The 23,037-nt window shown below is 42.1% G+C and overlaps 1 protein-coding gene across 2 annotated transcripts in view; it reads right to left on the reverse strand.

Moving 5' to 3' along the window:
* Positions 1-23,037, reverse strand: part of LOC109622683 (uncharacterized) — a 185,436-nt gene that overhangs the window by 129,488 nt on the left and 32,911 nt on the right. The window contains exons 1-3 of one of the 2 annotated variants that reach the window (XM_062846847.1): positions 16,969-17,214; positions 2,227-2,699; positions 2,027-2,153 (exon numbers count right to left, since the gene is read on the reverse strand). In XM_062846847.1, the coding sequence (XP_062702831.1) occupies positions 2,027-2,153; positions 2,227-2,699; positions 16,969-16,982 (614 nt within the window). In that variant the 5' untranslated portion in view covers positions 16,983-17,214. Of the gene's footprint in view, positions 1-2,026; positions 2,154-2,226; positions 2,700-16,968; positions 17,215-23,037 lie in introns of those variants that run through there. The other variant, XM_062846848.1, reaches the window with a different exon arrangement.

Raw genomic sequence — 23,037 nt, forward strand, 5'->3', positions numbered from 1 at the left:
TATTCTTCCAGGAAATACTTCTAAGATTCCCTAAAAGGCTCCATCAGGAATTTCCCCTGGAACCCTTTCCAGGATTGGGGTTTGAGGTGTACCTTCCAATATTTTTTCATGAGTTCTGGGAATCCTCCAGAAAGTCCTTCCCAGATTTTTCTGATTTGGAATCTTCAGAAGTTTTGGAAAATGAAATCGCGGAAGAAATTATTGGATGAAGGAATTCCGGGGGAATCTCTTGAAAAGCTGCTGGAGAAATCTTATAAGGCATTACCCAAGCAGCACACATGTCGCAAAAAAGTGTTGACAGCGCAGATTTTTGGTTGGACCCGAGACATTTTCAAGTTATTTTGCCTTTGAGTTAGAATTACATGAATGTTGCTCCTTTACAACCAAAAACCTGCGCTGTCGACACTTTTTTGTGACATGTGTGATGCTTGGGTATTAAAGAAATTCCTCAAAGAACCTCTGTAGGAATCCTTAACCTAAAGTAATTCTATAAAAATCCATAAAAATAACTCAAGAAGGAATACCATAAAATAATTCTGGAGGAGTTTCATTAGGAATCGCTGAAAGAATTCCAGAAAGAACTTCTCAAGCAATTCCGGAAAGAACTTCTGGAGGAGTACTGGAAAGAGCTCCCAGAGGAATCATGGAAGCAGCTGCCAATAGAATCTCGGATGAAATTTCTATGGGAATCCAGGAAGAAGTTCTAGAGATGAGCCAGCCTCGGGTTGAAAATCTCTTTAATAAAGACATCTATCTAAATATCTATCAGGAAGAAGTTTCTGAAGAAATTCCAGAAGAAAATCCTGGAGGAATCCTGGAAGTAGTTTCTGGGGTAAGTGGTTCTCAGAGAAGTTGTGGATGGCGTTTCAGGAGGTATTACCGCAGAAATCCCCGAACGAGCTCTTGAAGTAATTGTTTCTAGAAAGGACAACAGTTATAGCCTTTGGTAATATCTTTGTACACAGTTTTTAAGAAAAAAAAAAGGGAGGAATCTCGGGAGAACTTCCTGGAAGGATGAAACCTGTATAGGAATCTAAAAAGAAATTTCTGGAAGAATCCCAGATTGAAAATTCCGTCTGGGATTCTGGGAATCATAGATAAACCCCATAAAAATAATTAAGAACTCCCTAGGAATCCAAGAACCAACTCCTGGAGGAATTCTTGAACAAATTTGTGTAGAAATCGCGTAGAAAATTCTGGAGGCATCCCGGTTAGAATTCCTGTATAACCTGCTATGATCAGACTTTCTTAAATATGGCTATGAACATCAGTGTGCAGTTTGATGAAAAAGTTTTGTTAAGAACTATCCTCAAGCTGTAATTTATGCAATTGTAAAAAACGTGCGCAACTCGGTGCAATACTCGATTTTTACAGCACTCGTCGTAATTATTCAACTCGGCAAGCCTAGATGGATAAATGTACGACTCCTGCTGTAAAAATCTTCATTCTGCACCTTGTTGCGTAAACTATTATGTTTCCAATTCAAAACCGAATTAGCGACATTTATTCTTTGACTGATTTTGCCTTGCGTTAAACACAATGTCGGAAGTGGGGCGCTGTATTGTACACCTGGTGCTCTATACCAAGCTCTATACAGCGCTCCACTTCCGACATTGTGTTTAACGCAAGGCAAAATCAGCGGAAGTCAAATAAAAAATGTCGCTAATTCGGTTTCAAATTGGAAACATTATACTATTCCTTTAATCTACTCAGAACGCGCTTTTAGGAATCATTACGGAATGCGTATGCGTTAGTGTCCTCTTCCAGAGTAACATTCCCTGTATTGGGCCTGTTCTTATGTACAACTCTATCTCAGCTTCCTTCTCGTCTTCCTCATATAGATATGGGTTATTTTTATGGGCTAATACTTCAGATAATTTTGGATCATCGTATAGTGTTGAGTGGTGTTATTAGCCCAACTGAAATTGATGTATTTCCGTACTGCATACTGCGCATCGACATTCCGTTTGAACTTCGCCATTGAATCGTAGGGTGTGCACGAGCACGCATCTTAAGCTAACCTTACCTGTCTTTGAGCTGTTTGGCCGCCACGAGGGCCGCATACGCTGACCTGGTATAGTTTTCCGGCAAGTCATCGGAGGAACTGAATCTCGACAACAGTGCACCAGGATCCTGGGGGTCCAGCACATCACCTAAAAAGGGAACCAAGTCGTAATGAGGACGTTCGATGTGATTTGTGAAGAAGGTACGCAAGCTGGGACTTACCTCGCCGGATCATGTCCGGTTCCCGTTTCTCGAACAGCTCGATCATGGCTTCCAGGCCCTTACGGGCGGCCGATTGTAGAGCACTCTGCATGGTGGGTTTCCGCTTGTGTTTCGGTCGGGCGGGGTGGTTCTTGGGGGTTGTGGCTGCTGTGGTACTGCTGTTGCTGTTGTTGTTGTTGGCTGCTTTGGTGCTTTGGTGATGCTTGCGTCGTTTGGTTGAGACCTTGAGTTTCAGCCGCTTCGGCTGAACCTGGGACGGGTCCAGAGGGGTTACGATAGGTCGTGGCAGGTCCGTTCCATTCGGGGCAATTAGTGGCACCGGGACGAGGTTTGGCATGTCATCGGGGTCATGGTCAGGGGGGTTGTCGCCGCTGGAAGCGGTCATGGCGGATGCCACGAAAGCTCCGCTGCATGGCTCCGTGATTAGAGTGAGAACAAGTACGGCGACGATTGAGGCGGTGTAAATGATGCAACTAATGGTGAGAAAATGTAAGAAAAAAAAAAGCAAGAGAAATGAAGAGCTAGGCAAGCAAAGTGGCTTGGTGTTAATTAATTCATTAGAAATGCACGCCGGTCATTGCGTTCAAATGAGGGAAAGAATGGCTTGCTCCAACAACGGCAATTGTTTGGTTTTTGCCGCTTCGGTGAGTGCTTGCCGACTCGTTGACCAACCAACCATCATCATGGACGACGAGGAGAACGAAAACGAAAGCCACTTACTTTTGCTTTCTTTCGAACACAGTGAGTATGAGTAGTTAGTGAGGTACACAATTAGGAAACCATTCATCGTGTTATGTGCGTAGAGTGAATTATAAACGTTTCAGGTGGAGCCTATTCATGTATAAGGACTTTTGGCATTGTCTCCATTTGATGTCAACATATTTTACATTTTCATGTTAAAAAAATCAAGAACTCGTAGAAATTTATGAAAATTAGAAAAACGACAAAGTATAAAAAAAATAAAAGACGGATAATAGTTAGACAATAGACGATTAATCATAAAGGATAGAAAATGTATAGAGTAGAAGCTTCAGTTTTGGCCAGTCCGGAGTTTTGGCCATAGTGCGGTATTGAGCCTGTTGCGATCTAAATCGGCGTAAATTTATGTTTTACTAGTAGATCCTAATACAATATGATGATTACAGCTGTGAAAACCACACATTTTGATTAAAAACTGAAAGAAAAAATATATTTCCTTAAAAAATCTGCTCCCATATATCTATTTTGGCCAATGTGCTTCTAATTTGGCCACTCCCATAAGAAATACACGTGGTTGGCCAAAATAGAAACCAAACTTAGGAATATGGCCAAAACTGCGGCAGAGCTCCTATTTTGGCCAGTGCCACTTTTAATACAAAAATCAAGTATTGGCATGATTTCTGCATTTTTCCTTCAAAATATAGATTGAAACCTTTCTTTTGACGCATTGGTTGTTTTCATAGGATTATTGGTTATTTTTATAAAAATGATTTCCCTTAGACTGGCCAAAACCTGTGCCCGCACCCTACCAGAAGGCAGAAAAATCGATACAAAATTAAAAAAAAAAATAAAAGAAAACATAAACGAAATAAAATATAAGATACAAAAGATAGACCGAAGGAGAAAACACCAAGAATAATATACGCAATTGAAAAAAATAAAATAAAAATGGTTAGGCCTAACGAATGTCCACCACTGTAAAATAGGGTAAAAAATTAAAGATGGAAGACAGACGAAAAGAAACAGAAGATAGGAGATAAAAGATACAAGATGTATGATACAGGATTAAAACATTAAATCTGAAATTATACAAATCAAAGGTTTGACAATAGGAGCATTTCAAATCCAACACTTATCCACGAAACTCCAAAACAGTAAAATCATACAGCTTTGTCTCATTTGTACGTGCCGTTTGGTCATCCCCGGGAGTGACGTGACGTGCGAAAGTAATTAGTGAAACATAAAATCGAAGCATCACATCCATTTTGTATTAGTCCCAACACTCGGTGTTCACAGCCCAACCAATTGCAACGCCTCCAACCAGTTGTGTTACAGTTGTAGTACTATTGAAAATTAGTAGTACACTTGCGTTGGTAGTACCTACTCCACTTGTTTGATGCCCGTCGTAGAAGGATGTGAAAAGAGGAGCGGACAGCAATCAACGAACGAACGTGTTGATGATTTACCAGTTGATGCAAGAAGCTAATTAAAACAAATAAATGTTGGATAATAGGTAGTGAGTTGTATTCGCCCAGTTTGCTTGATGGCTGGTGGCCATATGGCGACGCACTTCGTCATTAAATGTGTCGATAATGTTCGATACCTACTCTTTCATTTCTATATTTTTATGGCTCTAAACTGCTGTTGGAGTGGCAAATATGGAGCGAATGAGAAGAGTTTGTTCATATGATGCAATATTGCATCCTGATGGTTTTCCGACTGCACATCGTGTGCGGTCGGTTTGTTGAACCCATATGAGATTTGTTATTTGCTGAACATATTCTCTTATTGTTTTGGAGATCGTAAAACCTAGTTTTATTGACAATCTTTGAATAGAAAATATGGCATAAGCCGGAGCCCGTGGCGTAGTGGCTACACGTTCACTTCATAAATGGATGGTCATGGGTTCGATCCCAGCCCCGGCACTTTCAATTTGTCGTCGGTTGCCTACACCCTCTTCTGATCATATGCTCTAACGGATCCGGACACTTGAATATCGGCTAACGGCAACTCATAATGGATCCCCAATGGGACTGGAAAAGGAACAAGATCCACACATCAACCCCTCATGCTCATCATTTTACTATAGATAGGGTATCAAAGTGACAGCAGCGTAAAGACAACCAGTTCGATATAGTAGAATAGAATGATTGCTGTCGAGTCGAGCCAAATACAAGACACTGAAGACGACCTTATAGTTGAGGTCGAAATACGTATCTGTCAAAGGATGCAAATTCTTAGTGGAATTCAAAGAAACAGTACTTAACGCGATTTTCTTTTTTCTTACAGATATTTACCTAACAAACCCAGGTTCATCATCAACGGGTTTCTATTGTTTTCCTCGGACCCGGAGAATTTCATGCAGCTCAGATCTGACCTCACGATACTCATCGCATCCCCACACGACATGTTAAATATCCTGGTAAGCCACGCTACAGACACAGAGATTGCTTTTTGAGAGCCCAATACGGAAGGTATGTGCGTTCAACAAATAGTGGTTGGGCATCAACCGATACATCACACGAATGAAATCGCGTCCTAAATCCAAACCTTTGAACCATGGCTTCTTTGACACCTGTGGGATGATAGAGTGCAACCACCTACCCATCTCTCGATCTCTCCATTTGTGTTGCCAGTTGATCAAGGTTCCCTGACGGGCCAATGCAAAAAAAAAAAATGTCGAAGGCTGTTTGACACTCGTAAATATCGCCTTCGCTAGCGTCTACCTTAGCCAAAGAGTCCGCTTTCTCATTGCTCGGAATCGAGCAATGTGACGGGACCCAAGCTATGAGGATGGTGTATGAGCGTTTGGACAAAGCACTCAGGACTTCGTGTATTCCATTCAGGAAGTACGCTGAGTGCTTCATCAGTTTCATTGACCGAACAGCATCCACAAAACTTAGACTGTCGGTAAAAATGAAGTAGTGCTCATGTGGAAGAGTGCTAACGTACTCTAAGGTGTAGTATATAGCCGCTAGCTCAGCAACGTATACCCTACCGAACAGGGCTTTTGAAGCATGAAGGCGGCCCTATGAAAATTGTTGTAGACACCAAAACCAGTCAAACCATCTGTGAAGCTAAGTCTGTCCCCGCCTACATGCCCAAACTTACTTGCAAAGATTTGCGGAACACACATGGAACGATAAGATTCTGGAATTCCATGGACTTCATCCTTCATGGACAGCTCAAATTCCACAGAAAAACTGTCGAAGTCTGAGAAGTTGTCACGATTGGTGTAAACCGGAGATGGGCTTACCTCCAGCGTCATGTACCAGTGGTACACTCTCATAAAACAAGTTTGAGGGTTCTGCTCGAGCAGCTTTTCGGAATTTTCTATGACCAAAGGATTCACAACCTCACATCGGATGAGGATCCGGAACGACAACTCCGCAAAGCGGTCTGTACACCAGCAAGTACCTCTAAACTTATTGTGTCAGTCGAGTTCATGCAACCTTACGCGATCCGATGGCAACGGTACTGAACCCGTAAGAATTCCATATGGAAAACATTTTTCAATATTTTTCATTTTCAATGACAGTTTGGTTGTTTGGAAGGGATATAAATGGTACCTTTAAAAAAAATAGTATGATGACTTGTTCCTTCACTCGTCTGCATTAAATTTTTAACGTAAAACTCAACGGCTTCGACGAAAACAGAGGTGTCCAGGGGGAACAGGTAAAATGTTCACTTTTAAGAAAGAGTTCAACTAGCTGTAACTTTTCGAAAAGTCGTAAATTATCAAAATTTTATTGCATTCAATTCATTGAATCCGGAGATATAACAGCTCAAAGTTGGCTATCGGATTATTATCTATACCTTTTCCTAGATTATTTTTCGTGTAGATAAGCCCCAAATTTGGACCACTGATACACAACTAGTTGATACAGTAAAAATTTGAGGAATATTTGATGCCTTTTTCAAAAATTTACAGCTAGATTAACTTTTTTAAGTCAAATTTTTACCTGTCCCAATTATTTTGATTATTTTCTGTATATGTTGTATATGCTCATGCAATGGCAGGCAAGAAAGCCCTTCAATCAGTAATGAAACACTAAGTTCAAGAGAGGCAGGTCAAGTTCCAGTAAGAACATAGAGCCACAACGAAGAAGAGGAAGATCACAATGCATCCGCATAGGTGGCACCACCATCCAACTTTTTAGTATCACGCCCTACAGACGTCATATAGACAGTTTATTTTGACAAAATGAACTATTTCGTAGACGTCAAAATTCTACAAAGTACTGTTTTTGAATTATTTGAAAGTGAAGTAATATTACCAAAATATTCAAAGCTTATTTGGACATTTTCATTAGAAACCACAAAAAAATCAAACGCAACTGACTCAAACAATAAGTTTTGTGCGGTAATTGGGAAAATTTGAGAAAAAAAAATTAAAAAAGGAAAACTAGCGCAATATTTGAACAAATTTCAAACAACAAATATTTATTGTCTTCAAAAGCGCAAAAAATTCAGCAAAGACGAAGCAAAGCTAGGTTTGTGAAATGTAAAAAATTGAGATGTATGTTTTAGTAAGTAAAAGAAAATCGGGTTAAGTATTGTTCCTTTTAATTCCACTAAAAAATTGCATTTTTTGACAGATACGTATTTCGACTTCAATTGTAAGGTCGTCTTCAGTGTCTCGTACTTAACTTGAGTCGAGTCAAATACGATACACTGAAAATGATTTTCCAGTTGAGGTCTAAATACGTCAAAGGATGCAATTGACACATTCCACGCGTTACGCTTTGCGCGAGAATAAAAAAAATGCTTCCAGAAATGGTTGTGTTGGTTAATACCTACATGCCGATCAGTATATCGAACGATCAGATTTGATTAGAAGATTCATTTCGTATTTGTAAATAAAAATTGGATCTTTTTACTTCAAGAAATAGAGCGTAATGGGACACCATCGCAAAGAATGACAAATTTTGACTCAACGCCAAGAAATTAGCTACTTTCTCGAAACATTTTTCAAAGTTTTAAGTGCTTCTCCTAAAATATAAGTAATTATCTACATTATGGTGCAACAAAAATCAAAACCAACAGGTGGAGAATGAAATATCGTTCAACGAAGTTCAAAAACCGCGGTGTAGAAGTGCGTGGAATGTGTCAAATTCCTAGTGGAAATAAAAGAAATAGTACTTACATAACTCGATTTTATTTTTACTTACAGGTATTCCACTAACACGCCCAGGTTTATAATTATATTTAAGTGTTTTTGAGACATTTACTTTTTTGTAACAGTAATATCATAGGGGGTGCCAGCGTTTGAACTTTAAGCCTAAAGTGTCCCACACAATGCATCCGTTTGCGTGTACGTGACAGTAGTTTGACACATTTCCCACGGTAAAACTGTCAAAAAAACGCAAACCTCGACGGAACGGACGCTATGTGTTCCAGGCTTAACACTTTAGATATGGTTTGATTTCTTCTAGAAAGTTGTTTATTTTGACAAAATAGATATTCTTTCTTAAATGAACGTCAGAAGAAGGTTTTAATTAAATATATTTATTGACTTATGTCAATAACCCGAAAATAGTAGGCCGTGGAATTCTGATGTGTAAGAAAGAGTGAACTTGTCCACAATGACGTCACACGCCAACGAACAGCAAAATGTGAAACGGTAACTGCATGTCGTGTTTACTAAAATCACTGCTCACATCTTACATCCGGCGAGATTCGGTGAACATCCAGGGAACTTTCAGTCGCTGGATGTTCATGAATATGTCATATGTCAAACAGTGCCCGCAGTTACACAAGAACAGAAGGAGAAATCCAGTGGAAAAAGAAGACCGTGGATAAATCCATTGTCCATTTTGTTATAATAAACACTTTTCTCAAAGAAGTCAACAAATGAAACTAAAGTGTCACGTTTAGTTGGATTTAGGTTCTAAACATTGGTTCATTACCAGTACTATTCGAGTAAACAACACGCGATCGGTTGAGTACTTGATTTGTAGTAATGAGTAGAATTTTATTATGGTTTCCTTCTTTTGAAATGACATAGTGCAAACAGCGTGGATTGATTGATTGTCTAGTTTGATGCTGTTTGAGGAAAAACTTTATGCAATTCAATATCATAAATTCTATTTTATATAACTCATTTCAGTATCATAATGGTCTTTTTTTTTTCGAACTGGTTCATTATGCAACTGAAACGATTGCATTATGAAACATAGTTGCATGATGTTCATTATGCAACTTATTTGAAAAACAAATCATTGCATAAAATTTTATATGTTACTCGTTGCATAACTCGATGTTTTCAGCACTCTTTGTATTTATCCAAATTGGCAAGCCTCGTTGGATAAATGTACGACTCGTGCTGAAAAATTTACTTTTCGCCACTCGTTACATAAATAACTATTAGTGGCATTGGCGTATCTAGCTTTTTCTTTTTACTTACTCACTCTCCTTAAAAAAACACGAGAAAGAGAAGGATGCACGAGGGGGCACAAGCCCCCTACCTACGTACGCCAATGATTATTAGTGGCCTTGTTGTATACGATTCAGACTTTCGTTGGTTTTCTGGTGTGATTAAAGTCAAAATGTGAGTAGGCACATGTGGAAAGTGTATAATTTTATAATTTGCTTGAGGGTTTTTGAATTTCTTTTTTGGTATTCTGGTAGATTTCCAATGTACATAGTTATGATGCATTTTGACGGAGTGCTGCATACAGTAGAAACAGGCATTTGCTTGAAATTCTGTCAGCCAAAATTATCAGCGAATGCATCCAGGTTGTTGTTTTCTTCCATTTATCCAGTTCAATCAGGGATTTCTCCAAGAGTTCCTACTTGAATTCTTGAAGGAGTTCCCTCTCTGATTCCTCATTTGCGGATTCGGCCCTTCTGGGATTCGTCCATGTTATTCTTCCGGGATTCCTCCAAAAGTTTCTGGTAGTAGTAGTAGTAGTAGTAGTAGTAGTAGTAGTAGTAGTAGTAGTAGTAGTAGTAGTAGTAGTAGTAGTAGTAGTAGTAGTAGTAGTAGTAGTAGTAGTAGTAGTAGTAGTATTACTCCAGAAATTTTCCCGGGATTTCTTCCGAAATTCCCCCAGATTTTTTTCGACATTGCTTCTGGAATTCCTTGCGAGATTCTTTCAGGAGTTTCCTCCAGAAATTCTTTCCGGAACTCTCCCAACGAGTGCCTGCAGCTCCTTTTTATCTGTATTAACGAGATTTTTAGCCCAAGTCTAGTTCATATCGGAACCCACGCTTTACTTCCCTTCCGAAGGAAGAACCCACATTTTGTGAGTTTGTCGGGAGTGGCATTCGATCCCAGGTCCTCGGCGTGGTAGTCAAGTGCAAGCATGGGAAAACTCATTCGCTCACCCGAATACCGGCGATGCATAATAGCAAAAGAACGCCAACAACCCAATGCTGAGTGAGAGCCCGGAGCACTAAGAACGAACGCAACATGAACGGTTCGCCACCGACGCCACCGAAGCGAATCAGGAGAGAAACAAATAGAGATCGAAATGAATCAGCTTGCATCGGTGTATACGAAAAGAATGTTCGCTCTCTCAACTACCGAGTGGCATTCAGCTGATTGAATCAAAACACACTTACTGATCCAATTCCCAGTACTGAATGCTTCCACTGAACGCTAAGGCTGTGACCATAGTGGGTAAGGTGAGATGCGATCGGATGCGATAAGTTATGAGATGAGAAGAGAGATGTTTGATAGGCCATAGTGCATGAGGTTTTCAATGAGCTTGCGCATGTTGTTTTCACATCCTTTTTCGCCTATTTCGTGCGCATTAACGACTCGCGTGATTTGATCGATGATGTCGCTTGTATGTTGAAGCGCTTATTTGGATGTGAGTAGTGAAATGATCGTTTCATCTATAAGAGCGGAAAGATAAAATGCACCCGCTTTTTGTTTTGCGCGGGCCGTTTTTTTTTGCTATAACTTAGTCAGTTCTGATCCTGTTGCAATAGCAAAAACCGACCAGTTAAAAAAAATCTGGTGTAACTGTACAAGATTGAGATCATTGAATTAATTATTTGAGAAAAGAATGTATAAAATGCAATTATATCCGCGTGAGCGATGTCTTTATGTATACACATATTTTTACTTTCCGGACTGGGCTATTTAAGTGTTGATTTCAATTTAAATCAATATGAGACTGTTATACTGATTTGTAAGGAGGATCCTGGAAGGGCCTCTAAGTTCTGGCTTAAGCGCCAGACGACGCAAGTCGCCTGCCAGAACTCAAGATCGGTCTTGCCCTGCTAGCCAAATTTTCCCAACACTTCCTAGAATCCACCACCATAAACTCCCCAACACTTTCCCAAAGAACTCTCTCCCCAAAGCAGGTAAATATCCCAAATTCTAATGGTTTAAAAAAGTCTATTAGTTCTTGTTTAGTCCAAATAATTGTTGAACATTCATAGCCAAAGTTTATTGAATCCGATTTAAAGAACAATTGTGATTGCCTTTGTGGCAATTTATTTAAAAAAAACTATTTATATTGAAAGCTATTTACATTCCTAAGTTGTGGTTTTATTGATTAAAACAAAAGTTCCTATTAGATTCTGAACGGATCCGTTTTAGTTTTCAAGTTCAAATTATAAAATCCTAAATAGTGACGTCACTTGTTGGAGTGGCTCTTCAAATAGTATGTGTGTGAGTTCAAGCTTATTCTCTAGCAATACATTTTGTTTCCCTACTGATCACTCATTCTCGCTCTAGTTATTGGTGTTTGGGTGCTCATGCTCCGATAAAAAATGTCAGGTACTTACATTCTCTGCCGGGTGAGTTACCTGATCGACCAGCCTACCGATGGTGTAGCGGCCGGCAGCGACGCCGATCTTCGTGCGGTGACCGACGGCCGGCTGTTAGTCGAGCTAAGCCAGGCGTTCTCAGGTGTTGGTGATGGAGTCGGATGGTCGCCGACCGAGTGCACCGAGGGCTCGGTACCAGGCGTCGCCTCGATGTTCGATGCAAAACACGACGCTAATAGCTCAGACGACCCAGTCTGGAGAGCACTAATACCATCAACCGTGGCGTGGTACTTACACGAACGTGGGGTGGGAGTTGGAGGCGATCGGACTAAATTCCATGGATCTTCTATACCCGGGACGTGAGTGTGGGGGCGGATCTCGCTGGCTGTGGGTTTCTTTCCCCAGTCAGACTACTCGCGTTCGCAGGCAACCACGGGTAGCGGTGTGGTTTCGCGAGGCCGAATCCTTAAAACCGTTGACCACGCACTCTGGGGGCACTCCTAGCGGCACGCAGCCACGAGACGAGGAGAACCTCCAGGGGATCGCCCTAGTCCGATCGCACGATGCCGATGATTTTGGCGAGCAGCTTGTTGTGCCAATTACGCTCTGTGGCTCGGTGTTCCACCGAACGAAATCACTCCTCAACCCCAATGCTCCACGAGGTCACTGTGGTGACTGTGGAATAAATTTCATTAGCACCCCAAAACACCTATACATTCTCACAATTTACCTCACGTTATTGCTTCTCAACTTTCGGCTTTTTTCTTCCTCAAAATTAGCTTGATTAATCTCCACTCACGCTTTTTTTTCTAAAGAAATTATTTATAACAGATTTGGTTATCATTGGCTACTAATTTTTCTAACACATGTGCTTACAGGATCAAATCTTTGATAACACTCCACTCACGATTTTTTTAATGCGAAACTCGATTAAAACTCAACTTATTTCTGAAAATAGCTTTAATTAAATTGATCAATTGTTGTAATGATTTTTTTCTTGTAATTTAACTTTACTTGCTCACTTCAAATAGGCTTCAATCACTTTACTTATAATTCACAATTTTCTAACTTTCTTCTTCGGCGGTCTGATTAGGAAAGAACTGATATCGTTCTTATCCAAGGCTCCAGACCTCCAATTTTCTAGGTTTTCATTAATTTCCGTTTTCTTAATTTTCTTGAAATCATTCCAACAGCATAAATTTTCTTGCAATTGATAGACTTAATTACTCTTAACCATTTCTTCTCTTATGCGATATTTTATTGAAACCCTGATTCGAGCACTCAATATACCGATTGCCTATTTAAAGGCACAACATTATTTACATTATAGGGATGTCGATGAAATAACACTCGTGTGTTCGTTTCAGATTTTCGGCACTAAAACATTACTTGATTGTGCTGACCTCGGCAAAAAGAAACAAAAATTCGGCAAGTATGTAGTATTTAAGGGTATAGATTTTTTTTTACAAAATTTTCGGCGATATCTAAGAGAAAAGATGTCTCTAATAAGTACACAATATTTATCATATATTAGGTAAAAGAGTATCAATCGAAATCGATGTCACACTCTTTTCGTTGAGGGATCTAATTTTGCCTGACAAAGAAAAAAGCAGAACCTTTCAATCAGAATTGCAATTAAGTTGAATACCATAAATCCTTAAACTTTCTAACTTGCACATGAATAACATGCACTGAGCAAACGACCATATCAAACATTGATCACTTGATTTAAATCCCGAACAGAGAAAATGAAATGTTTTCTTATACACCGTGTCCAATAAGTTCGCATACAAAATCAAATTGAATTCATTTCACTTCTGTAATTGGGATTTTCAAAGTAAATTTATTTATTGAAAAGCTATCTAACACTGATCAAATACAGCATATGTTTTGAAACTAACTGTCCTTTATCCTTCTCTGCTGATCGCTTATGTGTCGTAAGTCCATTTCAGCTGGCACGCACGTCATTTCATTGACATTTCGCTTCATTTTAACGAGTAATGGTTCTAAGTTGAAACAAATTAGGTTTCTGTCCTCACCATTGCTAGTAGCAACTATGACAAGAAGAGAAAAAAATATGAGACTCTGTATTGGTGAAGTACGAAGCCGAAGCATAGCTGCATCTTATCGTGTTGATTCACGCCATTCTCACATCTAAAACATGTTAGTATCCTTATTGTAGTAAATTTTGTCCAAAATTTACGTTTTATGATGTTTATCTATAATATAACGGTCATTTTCAAGGAAATCAGCCCAAGTTGAGTAAACTTGCAAATTCATTACCATATCATCACTAAAATTGTATTGTTTAATCCTTAGTATATCCATTTGGTACAATACTTGTGATATAAACTCAAAATTTAACCTTATGGACTCTATTTGGCTACCGTAGAATGAAAAACTTTTCGATGATTTTTATTGCGTGCCAGAGCAAACAAATTTCAGAAAACGGAAGTGTATTGCTAGGCTTATAAAAACTAATAGAAAATAAAGTTGTTCTAAACCGTATGCTTTATTTAATCAGTATTATGTGGCCCTTCAATACATGCATTCATTTCGAAAATATGAATCGCAGATGTGAAATAAAATTATATTTTTCTAAATTTGTATTTTGTATGAGAACTTATTGGACACGGTGTACATGTCGTGTTCTGAAAACGTCTTAGTAAAGAGAAGATACCCTTATCGAATACAGATGTATTTTCAATAGAACTGTATACCTATATTGTACAAGATCCTATTGTACTTCGATCAAAATAAATACCGGCTAGTTCGGGAGACGAGTCAGAAGTTCACTCTGATACATCAAGTTAATGACTCGTGTTTTATTCCCCCTTGGAAAGAATGACAGGATATTACAATACACATATAATAACAAAATTATGCTGTAAAAAACTTAAACGATTTGATGGAAAACCATTTTATATGCAATTTTACATGGCGATCGATAGACAGTATGATAAATTTTTATTATGTCTGGTCCATCAAAATGCAAGTCATGTGAAAAAGCATTGAGTTATGTTTAAAAACAACAGATTAACGCATTTTATATTACCTACTAGCATTCCCAACACATTAAATCCGCATTACTTCACATACACAACGAGCGCAATCGTAAAATCCATACCCGACAAGCGTTCTCTTGCGTTCTCTTGCGTTCACATGCGTCGAAGCAGCTCCATCGCATCTCCGCACTCATCGCAACTCATCTACTATGTACGGTTCATGCGTTCTGCATATAGTTTCCACAGAGTGTGCTTCGACGCTTATCCGATCTCTTATCTCTTTGCATCGCACCTCAGCCACTATGTGCTCAACGTAAGTGAACGTTCCAATATGAATGCTCTCGCACCCGACTCAGTACGCAAGCACTCGTTCAATCTTGGTTCGTTCGCCTTCGGCACTCAGATTCGGTAGCGATTCATTCGGCCGTCGTTGCTTGCTTCGCCCGGTGCTCGGCGATTAGAAAGAATGGGCAATGAAAGTGAAAATATTTTGCTTGGCTGGGGGAGAAGCACACTCGCATCAGATTGCGCGTGGATGTGAGTGAGGCATACGCAATAAATGAATGATTTTTTCCCATCCTTGGTCAAGTGTTCTAACCATTACACCAGGTCCGCTCCTGCACCTCCTTTTGTTATTCCTGCGGATGTTTATTTCGATTTTTTTAAATTTTTCCAATGGAAAACATGCTAGAATTTGTTACGGACTTCCCGCAGAAGTTGTTATTGATTTACTCCAGCTGTTTTTCCTAGAGGAATTTTTCCAACAAAATCATCAAAAATTCCTCCATTAGTGTTGTAAGAATCCTTCCAAGATTTGTTTTTTTTTTGTTTTGTTTCAATAGTTGTTTCTGGGGTTAGACTTCAACAAGAATTCTTCAAGAGAGCTTCTGAAGACATTCCTTGAGGAACTAGATCAATCTTAGAAGAAACTCTTATAAAAAAACCCTGAAAGAACTGAAAGTGAAGATAAGAAAGAATTTTTGAATGAATCCAGAAAAGAACTCCTTGAGGAACCCCAGGTGCATCTCCCATGTAGGAAAACGTGCCTCTGGAGCCGACCTACTGATACCTGAACCCCAGTTGCAACAATCTATAAGAATTTCAAGGAGGCATTTCAGAAGGAGTTTTATAAAGAATTCGTAAAAGAATTCCTGGAGGAATCGTTGAGCATTTTCTGAAGAAAACACGAAAGGAATGCCTGGAAGAAACCCATAAGGAAACTAATGGGAAAATCCCAAAAATAATTTTGAAGGAATTCCTTATAAACCCCAAAAAGAATCTCGTAAGATGACAAATTCTTTGTAATCCAAATCAAATCATATGTTCAAAGTACGATTGAGCAGAAAAATTTAAATTTAGATGGTTGTAGCTTTAGAATCACGACCAAAACATTTAAATAATATGTTTGCCCACCAGATCATTATACGCCAACACAGTGCAACGAAGAAATCTTTCTCTGTGGTTGTGAAATACGAAGTTTCGTATGGAGAAAAGCCACGCACACATCCTTCCTAGGCGAAGACAGCTGCAAACAAACATTTTACCGACGGGAAAAAGTGATTGATTGGATTAATTGAACAGTTTTTGCTGCATTCTACAGCAGTGAAATCCAACTTTGAAGTGACACAGAGCTTTTGTGGTGTGTGAATTGACGGTTGGTTCAACAAGTGAATCTGGCGAAGTGAAAATTAAACAATTCGGCTAGCTACTTAGCTTTGGTGCGGTTGCCTTCGTCGTACGCAAAATGAGAAAACTTTTCAACTCGTAAGTGGAGTGAAATTCAAACGTAAAATTTGCGTGATTATGTGATTTTCAGTGCTGGTCTACCCCTGTTGGCTGTAAGTAATTATTGGCTCTTCCGCTCGATATGACGATATGACGAGAATAAGCGCACATGACGAAGTAGATTTCACTAGAAGAAAAATCACTAAGAATCAATAAATACGTTCGTTTCAGGCGCTCCTGATAACGGTTATTCTGTGTCACTATCTCACATAGTCGGTCTGCAAATCGATATCACTAAGTTAACGGTACCACTGAACCTTCTTGCTGTTGAATGTCGGTCACTACAAGCAGCAGGATAGCAGCAGCCATCCGTCATTCTTGAGCTGCATAAATATTTTCCGCTTTGTTCGCGCGACAGATCACAGTAGGATTTCTTCGCAGAGGGGTGTTTTCGCATTTCACATTTGCCAGCACTGATACCTGATCCGAATGAAATTTCCGAATCACACATCATTAATTTCGCTTGAAATTTCGTTTTTTTTATATGTTTTGAAAGTAGGGCACTTTTGGGACAGGATGTTATCATTACCGGAAGCGATTCATTTTCGATGAACACGCGAGCCGATTTCGCACTAATAGACTACCGATCACACTTATAGTTTTATCACAGCATTCGAATGCGGAAAGATGTTTGATCACAGCTATAAATCGATATCACCATAAAATTATAAAATTAGCTATTCTTCCAGATATTCTCCAAGAAATAGCACTACCCGACTGCTGTTCGATCCCCCTGCTACATGGTGCGTTTGAACTTGGCTTTGTCCGCGGAGTAACTGACCCACAGCATCCAATTTCCATTGAACGATACCTCTCCTTTGGGAGGGCGCAAAACGGCTCGCGGACGCAGACGGCGCCCGGTCTTGGGTCTCTGATGGTTCCTGTTTTTTTTCTTCCTTCATGATACATACAGTGCCACTTACACTTTAATGAGAATGTATCGGCAAATCTCAGCCCAGTCCGGTCAGCCGCCGCGCCGGTCGCTTAAGCCCGTCGTTTTCGCTTATGATCTGCCATCATCATATGTACCTACAAGTCTGCGCAGACGGCCACCAGAGTCCATTCGCGCGATCGTTATCCGGTCAGTCATCATCATCATCATCATCATCACGGCAGTGAACAGTGGGACCAATGCGAAACTGCAGCGGTCAGAATATGTTTTCACTTATTTGTGTATTCGGAAGACTCGGGCGCAAAATGCTTGCACTTAATAACTACTTTCAATCCTGAGCACCCATGGTGGTGCAGAGGGCCGAATTGAAAGATCTCCACCCTGGGGCATTTACCGCCATCGCCTTGACTTGTGGCCAGGTCAAATTTCCATCGACTTCCTTTACTTTCTTGTTATGGCTGCACCGCAATGAATCTCTGGGGTTACCTCTGCTGCGATGTCCTGATGGGTTTAAAACTAACGCCACTATTCGGTCACCAAGATATTGGAAGCTTTTAACATTCTCCACTGATTGCCCAGCTACCGTAAAGCTGGAAGGGTTGACCGTGTTAACATCCAACGATTTATGGTCTTGTTGACGTTGATGGTAAGACCTGCCGCTGAGGAGCGGTTGGCCAGATCATCGAGCTTCCTCTGCATATCAGAGCGCCGTTGAGCTAGAAGAGCAACGTCATCAGTCAGTCCAAAGTCATTTACGTGCTCCATGGTAATGGGCTACCACAACAATCCACGATTTGGTTCACGGTCTATTGCACCTACCAGGATCCCGTCGATTACGATGAGGAACAGTTGCGTTGACAGTATACATTCTTGCCTCACTCCAGCAACGAACCGGATGGGATTGGACAAAACTCCGTTGTGCAGCACGCTGCACGAAAATGCCCTGTACTGTGCTTCAATGAGGCCGATGATTTTCTCAGGGAGACCTTTGCGCCTGAGGGCTTCCCACATGTTTCCGTGATTGAGACGGCCGAAAGCTTTTTCGCTAGAAGTAGAGAGACTCTTGGAATTCATTGATTTGCTCCAGAATGATACAGAGCGTGTCAATATGGTCCACACAGGTCGTCCGTCACGGAGTCCTGCTTGCTGTCGTCGAAGAGTTGTGTCAATCTTCTCCTGTATGGATTAGTTTTCTGAGGACTTTGAGAACGATACACAGTAACATGATGCACCACCAATTATCGCATACAGTCAGGTCACCCTTTTTGGGTACCGTTACTAAGACGCCTTGCATCCAGTCGGCCGGAAATGTCGCGGTTTCCCATAAATATGTTGCAGAATAATTGATGCAGGAGTTGTGCGGATACTACGGGGTCAGCTTTGAGCATCTCAGCTGATATGCGATCGACCCCTGGGGCCCTGTTCGATTTCATGCTATGGATGGCTGTTTCTATCTCCTGCACTGATGGAGCTTCGGTGTTGACACGGGTAATACGTCGAACCCTTGGCGGATCATGCTGAGGTGTTGATGGCGTGGCCGACACTTGAAAAAGGTTTCCAAAGTGCTCGAACCAGCGTTTCAACTGGTCAGCCGGGTTGGTCAGTAACTATCCAGACGTGTCTTCACGGGCATCGTAGCTGTTGTTGGCGCAGCACATGAACGGCGTCACCCAGACACCCTCAGCCCAGCAGCGGCGCAGCGTTGAATTCAATTCGTACGGATCTCGCATTGGAAATAATGCCGTTGGGCTGCTTGCTGCTAGCAGCAGAAGAATGAGATGACAAAACTAGCCTAAGAATCGGTACCAACGACGCTATCCGGATACAGCATCTTAACTCCATCCTTCGATTTACTATCATCCTGAAATACAACTCGAGCCAAATATTCCAAAACCTCCAGAAGGAATTCAACGTTAATGGTGAGACCTTCCACTACTTCGACATCGCATCGTTCGAGGAGTTCAAGGAACTATCCTACAGCATCCGGGTCCTGCTGGAATCGGCCGTCCGCAACTGCGAAATCCTTCTCGAGGACCTGGAAGTTGTTGCAGTTGCGGACGGCCGATTCCAGTAGGATTCGGATGTTGTAGGGTAGTTCCTTGAACTCCTCGAACGATGCGATGTCGAATTAGTGGAAGGTCTCACCATTAACGTTGAGTTCCTTCTGGAGAATTTGGAATATTTGGCTCGAGTTGTAATTCAGGATGATAGTAAATCGAAAGATAGAGTTAAGATGCAGTATCCGGATAGCGTCGTTGGTACCGATTCTCATACGACCATGATCAACGGATTGGGAGTTGTTGGTTGGGGCGTTTAAGCTATTGTAGCCGAGGCCGTCATGCTAGTCTAACTTCAGGATATAAGGTTCAGGTTATTGAGGCTTATCTAAAAGCCACCAATCAGCTGCGCAACTTCAGCGATGCTTCGCAAGATCCAGTGTTCACCCAGATCGTGGAGCTGGACTTGAACTCAGTTATGACCTTGGTTTTAGGACAAAGTTGTCTTCAAGGGATTCGCCGTTTCAGATGCGGAACTTTCGGCTGAAGGATCGTTCAGCTGGACCGACGGGAAGACCTATTCTCTTAAGCACGGTTCGGTTGTCATTGTAGCAATTACGTCATGTACCAGCACCAGCAATCCTTCGGTGGTGTTGGGATCCGGATTGTTGGCCAAGAAAGCTGTGGCTGCTGGACTGAAGGTTGATCCTTACATTAAGACATTGCTCTCCCCAGCAAACGGTGTTGTTGTCACGTACTACTTGAAGGAATCGGGAGTCGTTCCAGCTCTGGATGAACTTGGTTTCCACATTGTCGTATACGGCTGTATGACTTGCATCGGAAAATCCGGCTCGAAGGACCAATTTATGTTCACGCACATAGAGCGAAATCTACTAAAATCTCCAGAAGGAACTCCCCAAGAAACACACTTGTCACCGAAGAGTCACGGCGGCGCAGGTTTTTGTTGTGCAGAAGTCACTGTGACTTACTTCTAACAAATAAACACTTACTTGCTAAAAGTAAGTCACAGTGACTTTTGCGCAACATAAACCTGCGCCGCCGTGACTCTTCGGTGACAAGTGTGTTACTTGGGTCAACGTTAATGGCGAGACCTTCCACTACTTCGACATCGCATCGTTCGAGGAGTTCAAGGAACTACCCTACAGCATCCGGGTCCTGCTGGAATCGGCCGTCCGCAACTGCGACAACTTCCAGGTCCTCGAGAAGGATGTCCGTGGAATTCCCTGGTTACTTCAACGGATTTGGTGTTGACCATCACCAAGCATTTGCGACCGTTGTTGGCAAGTTTGTCGAGTTCTTTGGCCCTGGAGTCAGCGAGTTGTCGATTGCTGATATTGCGACGATCAGCAACATGTGTCCTGAGTATGGAGCTACGGTTGGATACTTCCCGATCGACCAGAGCGCTTTGGATTATCTCCGACAGACGAACCGTGCCGATGATCATGTTGATTTCTGATGTTCGGTAGAACTCCGGGTCAGCTAAAACGATGTCGGCCGGCAGATTCCGCTGGCTAGTTTCGAACCCTTCGTACGGGAGTGGAATAGTCAGCTTTGTCAAGACGTTGAAGCGTATAACTTCCTCGAAGTCCGAGATGCTGACAAAACGAGGGCTGACGCTTCCCGAACCGCCAATTCCCTTCACCGCTAGATAATCAAGGAACTCGTTCAGGTCCATGTGGCGCCAAATTTCAGAGGTGACGAAGCAATACTGAGAACACGAGTCTAGCAGTGCTCTGGCCAGCAATGATCGCCCGTTGGCATCGCAGATCCGCACAATAGCGGTCGATAGAAAAATTTGGCGTGTGGAGGATTGTGTTTGTGTTGGGAGTGCTACAGTGTGTTGCAGTGTGTCTGAATGGTCTGTGGCGATCTGTGGGTTGGTGTTATGCGATTGTGTCTGTACGATTGACAAGGAAATGCTGGGTTCGTTGTGGTTTGTGGTTGATGCTTTTTGGTGTGTTAGTTTTCCCGGCTGTGTTTTCCGTGTCAGAGATGGTTGTTCACTTGGGGGTCGTTTTGTCGTCTGTGGAACGGAGGATTGCTGGTTGACACTGTTGCTTTCAGCGTGAAGCAGGGTATGGTGTCTCCTCCCACATTGACGGCATGATCCTTTGCTACAGTTCCGCGCCAAGTGACCCGACGATAGGCAGTTCATACACAGGCCATTCTTCCGAACGGTATCGTAGCGCTCCGAGATCTTCCACTTCTGGAATTTCTTGCACATGAACGCCGGATGGAACGCTTCCGAGCAGAAACAGCTCCGGCCGAAGGATGTTGATGAATGGCTGACGCTTACCTTGGGCTTCTTCACTTCGGCGGAGGGAGGTTTGCTCACTCCAACTGATTGAAGAACTGCACAATTCCTCAAAAAGTTCATCAAATTTCGGTAGGTGGGTACGTTCTTGAAGTTGTGCGACGACTCCCAGAACCGCAGCGTAACACTGTCCAGCTTGGAACAAACCATGTGGACTAGGATAGTGCTCCAGCCATTGGTGTCCTGTCCCAGCTTCTGCAGATTCTTTTCGAAATTGCTGATGAGCTGGCTCAGCGCTTCGTAGCTCTCCTTCCACATCGGTTCAATGCAAAAGATGGCGTCGAGATATGCCTTCACGATGAGTTTCTCGTTGTGGTAGCGCTCCTCCAATGCAGTCCAGGCAACTGCATAATTTGCTGCGGAAAGTTCAACGATGCTGACTTCCTGAAGGGCCTCACCAGTCAACGATGAACGAAGGTACTTGAACGTGTGCATGTCGGTGAGCTCCCGATTCTGGTGGATCAAGCTTCTGAATGCATCGCGATAGGACACCCAGTCTCGAGGTTTGCCAACGAAGGTTGGTAGCTTGATCTCGGGCAGTTTCACTCTCGAGAGGGTACTTCCGGCAACCGGGCCTGACGCCCCAGGACGATCAACCTGCTTCTTCGGACGCCGCTCCATCAACGCTGCCTTGGCCTTGCAAAAACGGTTCTGCACATCACTGGTAATGGCTTCACCTTCCTCGTTTCTCTTCTTCGATGCACTCTCCAGCCTCACCTTTCGAGCCTTCTCTGACTCCTCTGGATCAGGAACTTCGTTAACGAGGTCTAACTCCACGTGAATTCAATTCGTACGGCTCTCGCCGTGGAAATAATGCCGTTGGGCTGCTTGCTGCTAGCAGCAGGAGAATGAGATGACAAAACCATGCCGCTGCTGGCCTGAGGGTGCCTGGGTGACGCCGTTCATGTGCTGCGCCAACAGTAGCATTCATCTTGGTCCCACAAAGGCGACGTGAAACATCGTAGAGGAGACGGATGTCGGGATGTCGCTGGTGTTTGTGGCTTTTTTGTCGTCGTCAGCTAGGGAGTCCGTCCACGCTCTTTTGTAGCGTCTAGATGGACGTTTCACTTCCTTTTAGAAAGCCGAATAGCGCTGACGAGTTACGGCTTTGGCTCCTCGTGTTTTCGCTCGGTCTATCGCGGCTTTGGTGATCCTTCGATCCTCTATCTTCCTCCAGGTGTCATCTGTGATCCACTGCTTTCTCCGGGTGCGTAGCTCACTAAAATTATTCTCGGTGGTGGCGATGAAGGCGTTCTTGATGGCGCTCCATTGATCTTCTACGCTTCCACCTTCTGGAATATCCACAACACGGTTCTCTAGCTCCTCGACTAAGGACCATTTCACCGCAGCATCTTCCAGTCGACGTGTGTTAAA

This window comes from Aedes albopictus, chromosome 1 (genome assembly GCF_035046485.1).
Source record: "Aedes albopictus strain Foshan chromosome 1, AalbF5, whole genome shotgun sequence".
Classification (NCBI taxonomy): Eukaryota; Metazoa; Arthropoda; class Insecta; order Diptera; family Culicidae; genus Aedes; species Aedes albopictus.